This window comes from Arvicanthis niloticus, chromosome 3 (assembly GCF_011762505.2).
Source record: "Arvicanthis niloticus isolate mArvNil1 chromosome 3, mArvNil1.pat.X, whole genome shotgun sequence".
NCBI classification, from domain to species: domain Eukaryota; kingdom Metazoa; phylum Chordata; class Mammalia; order Rodentia; family Muridae; genus Arvicanthis; species Arvicanthis niloticus.
The window spans coordinates 49,182,211-49,191,981 of record NC_047660.1 but is presented as its reverse complement, the minus strand read 5'-3'; the positions used below and the strand labels follow the sequence as shown (position 1 = coordinate 49,191,981).

The window sequence follows — 9,771 nt, the reverse complement described above, 5'->3', positions numbered from 1 at the left end:
ACGTTGCTTCCCTTGGTAACCAGGGAACTTAACATTTTCTGCAGCGGCTGTGAGTTCAAAGTAAACAGGGTGATGTCTGATAGCATAAGGGGAGCCTAGTCCTGCTTCCCCTGGACAAATATATCTCCGGTGCTGGGCAGCTGGAGAAGTAGTAGCTCTGTAATAAAGTACTTGCCTAGCATGCCCAAGACCCTGGCTTTGATCCCCAGCAATGACCACTCCCCTGAATGCCCTCCCCCCCAAAATGAGATAGAAGATTGCCCAACCCCCCCCCCCCAACCACACACACACACACACATACATGGTCTACTCATTGGTTTTATGTAGCCTTGGGTTTCAGGTAAAACATCCTCTCATTTGTTGGAAGGCGTCAAACAATCTCTCCTAGTGACCTCACAGGTTTATTTCAAGGATAATGCTGTAAACATAAGCCTACTTAAAATCATTGTTCGGGGGCTGGGAGTATAGTAGGTCTTTTAGGCAGAGTGCCTACTTAGCACACACAAAGCCTGGGTTGGCTCCCCAGCACCAAGCAAACCAGGTGTGATGGCACACACCTGTCACCTCAACACTCAGGAAGTGGAAGCAGATGACTCAAGGCAGTCTTCAACTGCAAACTCTGGTTCAAATAGTAATAAAATCATTGTTTCATTTTGAATGGTTCTGATCTATTTGCTTTTGGGCCCGCTAGTCCTCTTCCCACGTGCACGCACATCCCCTGTCTTCTTTTTGGTCTTCCAAACAAACTGCACACTCAGCCCCACCTCAGGCATGCACCTCTTCTGTGGTTGCAGGCAGAAGGCTTCACCAAAGCAGTCAGAGTCACCACCGCCTTCCCTGGCCCCACTTGTTCTTTAGTGACCAGGTCTCCATTCCTGCTTCCTCTGCTTGGTGCTGGGCAGCCTCCCTGCTGCATATGTACCTTGGGTTCTAGGGAGGCCTGTCTATTTGAGCTTATCCTCTGAGACTCCCTCTAACTATGAAACATAGGTTTCTGGGCAGTGGTGGTGCACACCTTTAATCCCAGCACTTGGGAGGCAGAGGCAGGTGATTTCTGAGTTCGAGGCCAGCCTGGTCTACTGAGTGAGTTCTAGGACAGCCAGGGCTACAAAGAAACCCTGTCTTGAAAAACAAAAAACAAAAAAAGAAAGAAAGAAAGAGAGAGAGAGAGAAACAAACAAACACAGGTTTCTGTCTCACAGAGACCCTGGAGAAGTGGCAAGTAGCACTCACTCTATCTAGACCAGCCCCTGCTCCTGTGTCCTAGAGAAAGGAAAGTTATTGTGAGTATTGTCTCTAAGCCCCTCTAGCTCACAGAAAACTTTTTCCAAGGCTTTCTCAGCCTGATGTCACCTGTCCCTATGACTCAGGGTTGGTGACTTATAAAGAAACAAACATGGGTTATTGATGTTGCTCAGTTGGTAGAGCACACACCTAGCAAGCAAGAAACCCTGGGTTTGATTCCCAGCACTGAATAACCCATAGCTGTTGGTGCATTCCAGCACTTGGGAGGCAGAGGGAAGAGGGACAGGAAGTTCAACCTCACATACAAGTAAGTTTGAAGCCAGTGTGAGCTACGTGAGACAAATAAAACCCACAAATATGTGGTATATGCCTGTGATCCCAGCACTTGGAAGGCAAACACTGGATCAGGAGTTCAAGGTCAACCTCGGTTATGTGGCAAGTTCAAGGCTAGCCTTTGCTATGAGGCACCTTATTTCAAACAAAACAACAAAACAGAATAAATGAATGGATAGTTCTGGCTTCTGGCCTAAGCCTATACTCCCAGATACTTGATACTGAACCAAGAAGACCAAAACTTCCTGAGCTACAGAGTGAGAGGTCAGGTCTAGCCTGGGCAACTCAATGAGAATCTGTCTTAAAATTTAAAAGTTTTTTAAAGAGATAAGACTATTGATTGTGGTAAAGTGCTTATCTGACATGCACAGGCATGGATGGAAACAATAGATTTAGGACCCAGTGCAACCTTTTAATTCCAAGCAGTTACCCCTACCAGCATGATCACACACACAGTGGACAGGGAGTGCCAGGGTCTGGGTAAAAATGAAACCCAGACCTAGGCAAAATAGATATGTATATATATGTATAATTATATACACTTACATATGTGGACAGACAGGACTGGAAGTGCAATTAGGTAGGGCAGGGAGTCAGGGAAGGGAAGCAGCAGAGGGTGCCCCAATAAATTACATTCTGTAGAGAGCACAGTAGGAGATGCATGGCAATGGAGGGACCTGGGAGCCTGGGCTCTCAGAGATGTCCTAAGCTAGGCCTCTCCATCCCATCTAAGGGAGGCTGAGGCCTGGGCTCAGTGGTCCCAGGACAGGTGCTAGAAGGGAACATCCTATCTGGTTTTGTCTGGAGGCTGGTGGTGGTGAGGCATTGTGTGAACAGCATCTCGGCTCTTAGCCACAGCTTTGAATAAGCCCTGGGTCTTGAGCAAGAGGTTTGAAGCTTAGGGGTTGCAAAGTACAGGACATACAAGCTAGAGAGAGGACGGCCTCCCAGCTGGAGGAGGCCCAGGTAGAGCCTGCTTCTGCCAGTTAGAGAAGCATCTGGCCCGGAGTGCAGGAAGCTGTCAGGAGTGCAGCTGGCTGGAGCCTTTGGGTGGGCAGGCACAGGGTCCCAGAGCTGCCGCCTCCCCCTGTACAGGACAGCAGACAGACCTCCCCCATGAACCCCCCTTCATTTCTCCTTACTGTCTTCTGGGGACCCTCATGTGGGGTGACAGACAGGGAACGGGTGCAAACATTGACTGTGTGCTGGAGTCCGGGCTGGGTTTGGCTAGGCAGTGGAGCCCAGGGAAAAGGTAAGGCCCCCTGGCCCATCGTGGGGAAGGAAGTCCATGCCTCATGACTCTGGGACTGTGCCCTTCTTGGCTCTCTCCCTGAGGAATGGAGCCCAACACTTCTGTCCTGTCTCCTGCTGCTCCCAGCCAGCAGAGGAAGAGGACGCTGTGGGGTCTCACAGCCCCAGCTTCAGGGCCTCAAAGCAGCAGAAGGAAGGTACTGTCACAGACAGGACAAGCTGGCAGGGATGTCAGAAGAGGGAAGCTTTCTTCTTGAGTTCGTTCCGCTTCCACAGGGCTAGCTTGCCAAACTCTTCAGGAGACATGGCGAAGACCCTAGAGAAGTCCTCTGCTGACAAATGCCTCTGTGGGGACAAGGGCAACTGAGTGATTAAGGAGGTAGCCTCTACAGCCTCAAAGTCAAAGGCAGCCCCTCTGGGTGGCCCGTCCCCCATGCCACCATCTTTCTTGCATACCTCAAGCCTCATGCGGTCCACACCCGGAGGCAGCTTAGTTCTCCCCTTGTTGGTCACCACCAGCATCTCATAGGGATAGATCTGGAGAGGCAGAGAGAACCCTCTTAGGTTCCTAGTCTCCTGTGCTCATACCCCCTTGATTCCCCTGGTCCCCCCTGCAGAGGCCACTGGGATTCATGCCATCTTGCCATTCATCTCCTTTGTCTTCCCTGCTGCCCACCAACCCCCACCCCGTCATCTCCAGGAGCACCCTGAGCGCATTCAGCTTGGTGGGCTTCACCACCCCCCTGAAGCCCACCCCATTGTGGTGGTCAGGTCCCCTGCCCTCACCTTCTGCTCCAGCACACAGGGCAGGGAGTTCCCCCGATCCATCCTCCCCCTCTGGCCCTCTCCGTTCTGGGGAGACCAAAGCCGCAGTGAGCCAGAGTGGGTCAGGGGGACCTTCTCAACCTTACCCTAGGTGTCTTCAGTCTTCGCCAAGCAACTTGTTGGGCTGTATCCCCTCCCCCACCAGTACCCATGCCTGGCTCTGGTTTCCTGAGGTTCTCCTGCTCCCCTCCAAGGGGTGCTCACCTGCAGGCCTAAGGAGACAAGAGCCAAGGTTTAGAGACAGCTTCAGAAGCTGAACCTTCACCTGATCTTAAACCACTGCCCACCTTGGACAATGGCTGTCTATAAAGTCTGTGGAGACCCGAGTCCCAGCGATGTGTGACCCCACTGCTCACCTGGGCTCCCAGCCTCACTTCCCGATGGGCTGAATTCTGTGGACTGTAGCTAGGAAATGATACAAAGAAATCAGAGGAAGCTGAGGACGACCTTCAACAGACTCCTTTACTCTGAGGGCCTCCCACTACCCAACACTTCCAAATGCTTGGCCACTCAGAAGCAACGGTGGACACACACCTCTCCCATGCAGCCCCGGCTTGGTCCTAAGGCCTTACCCTGCTCAGGGTGGTCCTGCCATAGGAAGGAAGGGAAGAGGATTTAGATGTTCCCGAATGCAAGGCTGAAAGAGAGCAAGAGGGCTCAGGTTTAGTCCCGTGACTCTGCCAGTCCTTCCTAAGACAGCTGCCTCCGTGGCTTTCCCTGGCCAGAACTCAGCAGGCTTCTGTGGACTTCCACAGTGAGTGCACTGTGGCTTCTGCTGAGCCTGTATCTTCCCTCTTCTCTCTAACAAGAAGTGAGCCAGAAGTCTAGAGTGAACCCCAGGCAAAGTTAAGGCTCATGTCATTCCAGTCACCGAGAAGTAAGTTCGAGAACTTCAAATACACAAGAGTCTAAGTGAAATCTCGAAGGTATGACAACAGTATTAACAGCGGTCAACTTCTGGCCATTTGACAGCACAGTTCCAACATAGTCGTCATCTTAGCACAGTGAATGCAGTCAGGATAGTTCCCGTTTGAGGCTAGGTAGCTGCCTCAGTAGGTAAGAGGGCTTGCTCTGCAAGTATGAAGACCTGAGTTTGGATTCTAGCACACACTTAAAAAGTAGAGCATGGCTGTGAGCACCTGTAACCACAGCACTGTGTGGGGTTGAGACAAGGGGATCACTGCCAGTCCAGCTTCCACTTCAAGTAAGGCAGAGAGCAATAGTGCAGAACCCCCAATGTCCTCTCCTGGCCTCCACATATGAACATACCTGTATAGTCATCTGTCTACACTACACACACACATGTATACACATAACACACTTCCTATTTGCATCACTGGAGATCATTTGCAACTTGTACCTTTTGTAAATTGTTGGGAGCCGACTTTAGCAGAAAGCGGCTAGATCAACTTTGCAGCCATCTCGAGCCTTTATACCCTGATAAGAGCCTTGCTTTTCAACAGCCTACAACAGCTGAGCACACTCTGACAAACATCTTTATCCCACATATCTTGTTTTGCTGTTTAGTGACCCCAGCTGCATGGTGCACGTGGTAAAATGTCTTCACCTGTGTTCTCCTGCTTGTGCTTACAAATACCCAGGATTTCCTTGTAATAGTGTCAATAGGAGGTGGGAATATAGTCTTTGGGAGACAGTAAACGAGACTTGACTACACACTCTGTTTTGTCTCTATTCTTTGTGTCTCTTCCCCTTCTTCCCCACACTCTCTCTCTTGCTAGACCCTGACCCTCGGACAGGAGCAGCAGAGCAGTCTGGGACATTTTGGCCCCCAAGCATGGGGCAGCTCGGGCGGTCAGGAGCAGTAAATCACTAAATTTTTGAACAGTACAAGTTATAATTACAGAGATTAGTTTGCAACAAGGGTTTGTTGTTGTTCTCCACCCCCCCCCCCGGTCTATGTAGCCATAGCTGGCCTTGAACTCAAGATCCACCTGCCTCAGCCTCCTAAGTGCCGAGACTACAGAAATGTGCCACCACGTCTAGAAACTAAAATTCTTTGTTGTTGTTTTGAGACAGGGTTTCCTCTGTGTAGCCCTAGCTGTCCTGGAACTCACTTTGTAGATCAGGTTGGCCTCAAACTTACAAAGAACTGCCTGTCTCAGTCTCCTGAGTGCTGGGATTAAAAGTAGTTACCACCACACACAGATAGAAGCTACCGTTCTTCGTGTGGGCCAGCCTCCAAAGCTCCTTTGTCTCTAACTAGTAGAAATGGCTGGTATCCTACTGCAGTTGCTTTGATAGGCATTTTGTTAAATGTCCAGCGTAGGTAGGTTCAGCACCATAAGCGTCAGTCCTCTAAAGTCTACTGGAAGTTCAGTGCCTGAAAACAAAACAGGCTTGGGGAACCCAGCGCTTATTCTCACATAGGTTTAGCATCTCTAAACTGAAAGTTCAAAATCTGAAATCCAGTCTCCTCTGGATTCCAAACTTTTTCAGTCTTGTTGGTATGGTTTTCAGTTTTGGATTTGGAAGTATTTTTCATTTTAGGATTAGGGGGTCTCTAATGTGGTAAAATTTATTCAAATATCCTAAAATCCAGGAAATGAAACAAAACCCTCTTTAAGTCTGAAACTCTTCAAATCCTAAGCGTTTGGATAAGGAATGATAAACCTGCATAAGAACTGAGCAGCTCTCAGGGCTGGGGACTGGCTCAGGGTTAACTGCTTGAGAACACAAGAACCTGAGTTCAGATTCACAGAACACACTAAAGGGATGGGGAGGGAGGACAAAAGAAAGTCCCTGGTTCTCACAGTCACCACTCATTGCTGAAGTATGTCACGAAGTTGTAAGAATAAGGAACATTTATATTTTGATGGACAGAATTACAATACATCAAGTACATATAAAATGTTTTCACCCCAAATCACTTTCAGAATGCATGCTGGCTGTTTTTATGTCAACGCGACACAACCTAGAATCACCTGGGAAAGGGGAACCTCAATTGGGAAAATGCCCTCAACAGACTGGCCTGTGGGCAAGCCGGTGGGGGCAGGTTCTTGACTGATGATTGATGTTGGGGGGCTCAGCCCACTGTGGGTGGTGCCACCCCTACAAAGGTGGTCATGGATAGTATAAGAACACAAACCAGACAAGCCAGGAGGAGCAAGCAGTAAGGAACACTCCTCCATGGCCTCTGCATCAGTTCCTCCTTCCAGGTTCCTGCCCTGCCTTCCCTGGATGATGGACTACAAGCTGTAAGACAAAATAAACCCTTTCCTTGCCAAGTTGTTTTTGATCATGGTGTTTTACCACCACAATAGAAACTTTAACTAGGACAGAATGTTTGTGTTTGAAAGTGACGATTCCAAGGTAATGTCTGTTCGTGACACTGCAATGTTGAGCCTGATTAGATCTGTCAGGAACCCACCTATATGACCACATGACATATATAGATAGCTAGGGTCTTGTGCCAAAGTAAGGAGGGAACTTGAGTATTTAACTTTACAAAGCCAAAAGGGAAGTCACAGAGCTCATCTCTGCAGCTGAATAGAGGAATCTGGAACACCGAGACTGTATCCACCCCTTGGGACAGTTTGTATTACTCTCGTTCTTCGGGCCTCAACTACAGACTTTATATTCTTTAAAATGCTCTTTGCAAATCTTCCCACCCACCTCAAACCTGAGGCCTGGATGCTGTTCATGCATCCTAGCCATGGTCACTTTACTGGTCCTTCAGTTCTGGATGTGGCAGCAAATGCCTATAATCATAGCACTTTGAGGGCCAAAGGCAGGAGGAGAGTTCAAGGCCATCCGCAGCAAAATAAGAGTTTGAGGCTAGCATCAGTTTCCTAAGATTGAACATTTAAGGCATCTGAGCATAATGGTGCATGCCTTTAATCCAAGTACTTTGTAGGCAGAAGTATGGAGGCATACCTCCAACCAACCAACCAACCAACCAACCAAACAACCCCTACCAAAAACCAACCAACCAACAACAAAACCAAAGCAAATATTCCCAGTCCTACTGGGTCTCTTTGTTCCAGTCTTCTACACTCTTCCAAAGAGTAATGCCCTGGAGACAGTTGCCTGGCACTGTAGTCCCTCAGCACCTTCTTTACCAAACGCTGGCAACAGATCAGCCCATAACTTCTTATTCCCTCAGCTATGGATTAGAATCTCACGTAGGAAAGACCTTGCAATATTCCCACCAAGCAGTCCAGCCTCTGGCTCAGCAGCAATAGTCCTTCCTTCAATGGCGGAGGTCTTCCACGGCTGCCTCCCCAGCACAGGGCTCTATTTCCTCCCCATGCTCCTCAGTCTAGATTTTCCTTTTCTTAAAGACAGGGTCTCACTATCCAGCCCTTGAACACGGTGGTCATTACTGAGCTAAGGCCTCATGTTCTGCAGGCCTGGTCGCTCAATTCCCCTTTCCTTTCTCCATGAGTAATCTTACTTTCTTTTCCCACTTCCTACACATATTAGCTGCAGACCCTCCAGCTTCTAGCTTGCCAAACTCAGTTGCCAACCATTTGTTCTACATGGATAAAGCCCCGACACCTCTCTCCCTTATCCCCCTTCTGATGGGTCATAGGATTCACTTCAGTGGATTTGATCTGAGCAATTCTCAGATCTATCCCCTTTTCTCTGAACCCCAAAAGATGTGTTACTCTTAGGATATGGTTTCAGTATATTGCAAAGCTTCAAAAATTATGAGAAGTTAAGAAGGTAGGAACAGGGCCACAGAGATGGCTCAAGGGGTAAAGGCAAATGCCTTGCAACCCTGACAATGTAAATTTAATCCCCTGAATCCACATACAAGTTGAAAAAAATAGAACTGACTCTACAAAGTTGTTCTCTGATATCTATCCTCAACACACAGACAGACAGACAGACAGACAGACACACACACACACAAACACACACCTTTTAGAAATTTGGAACTAGAGAGATGGCTCAGTGGCTGTTCTTCTGGAAGACCCCCAATTTGGTTCACAGCACCCACACGGCAGCTCACAACATGCAGCCCTAGGGGAATCTTACACCCTCCTCTGGCCTCTGTGTATGCATGCAGTGCACAGACATACATGCAGACAAAACTCCCATACATAAAACAAATAATTTTTAAACAGGGTCTCACTATGCTACTCTAGATGACTCGGAACTCCCTATCTAGGTCATGGTGGCTTTGAACTCACAAAGATCTGCCTTTGTCTGCTTCAAAGCACCAGGATTAAAGGTGTGCACCACCAAACCAGGCTCAGATAGTTTTTTGTTTGTTTAAATGGTTTATTTTCTTTTTTTTGTTTGTTTGTTTGGGTTTTTTTGTTTTTTGTTTTTGTTTGTTTTTTGTTTTTTTGAGACAGGGTTTCTCTGTGTAGTCCTGGCTGTCCTGGAACTCACTCTGTAGACCAGGCTGGCCTCGAACTCAGAAATTTGCCTGCCTCTGCCTCCCAAGTGCTGGGATTAAAGGCATGTGCCACCACCGCCCGGCTTGGTTTATTTTCTTTTATTTTACGTGCATTAGTGTTCTGCCTGCATGTATGTCTGTATGAGAGTGTCAGATCTTTTGGAACTGGAGTTATACAGGAGGAAGAAGAGGCAAAAGAAAAGGGGGAATTGTCTCAGATCTAAGGGCAAACCCTATGTGAGCTGACATTTGGGTGCTGGGAATTGAACCTGGGTCCTCTAGAAGAGAAGCCGGTGCTCTTAACTGCTGAACCATCTCTCCAGCCCTGCTCTAAAAGGTTTTTTTTATTTTGAAACAGGGTCTACTACATTGTCCAGGCTAGACTTAGACTCACTCTGAGTCTTGGTAGGCCGTAAACTTTTCTTTTTCTTTCTTGTTTCTCTCTCTCTCTCTCTCTCTCTCTCTCTCTCTCTCTCTCTCTCTCCCCTTCTCCCTCCCTTCTTCCCTCCTTCCCTCCCTCCCTTTGCTCCTTTCTTTTTGAGACAGGATCTCTCTATGTAGCCCTGGCTGTCCTGGAGTTCTCTATGTAGGACAGACTGGTCTTGAACTCACAGAGATCCACCTGCCTCTGCCTACAAAGTACTTGGATTAAAGGCATGCACCACTACGCCCAGATGCCTTAAATGTTTAATTCTCTTGCTTCAGTCTCCTGAGCAGCTCAGATTCCAGGCCTGTTCCACAGGTCTAGC

At 48.3% G+C, this 9,771-nt stretch overlaps 1 protein-coding gene across 8 annotated transcripts in view; it reads right to left on the bottom strand.

Moving 5' to 3' along the window:
- Window positions 1–1,969: 1,969 nt before the first annotated feature.
- Dmtn (dematin actin binding protein) overlaps window positions 1,970–9,771 on the bottom strand; it is a 32,464-nt gene continuing 24,662 nt past the window's right edge. For 7 of the 8 annotated variants that reach the window (XR_013109288.1, XR_013109285.1, XR_013109284.1 and 4 more), the window contains 4 exons: window positions 4,227–4,291; window positions 4,011–4,059; window positions 3,616–3,866; window positions 3,286–3,366 (listed from right to left, as the gene is read on the bottom strand). Coding sequence is in view for 1 of the 8 variants with exons in the window: in XM_034498296.2 (XP_034354187.1) it covers window positions 3,061–3,174; window positions 3,286–3,366; window positions 3,616–3,681; window positions 3,859–3,866; window positions 4,011–4,059; window positions 4,227–4,291 (383 nt within the window). In the remaining 7 variants the exon portion in view is untranslated. Of the gene's footprint in view, window positions 3,175–3,285; window positions 3,367–3,615; window positions 3,867–4,010; window positions 4,060–4,226; window positions 4,292–9,771 lie in introns of those variants that run through there. The other variant, XM_034498296.2, reaches the window with a different exon arrangement.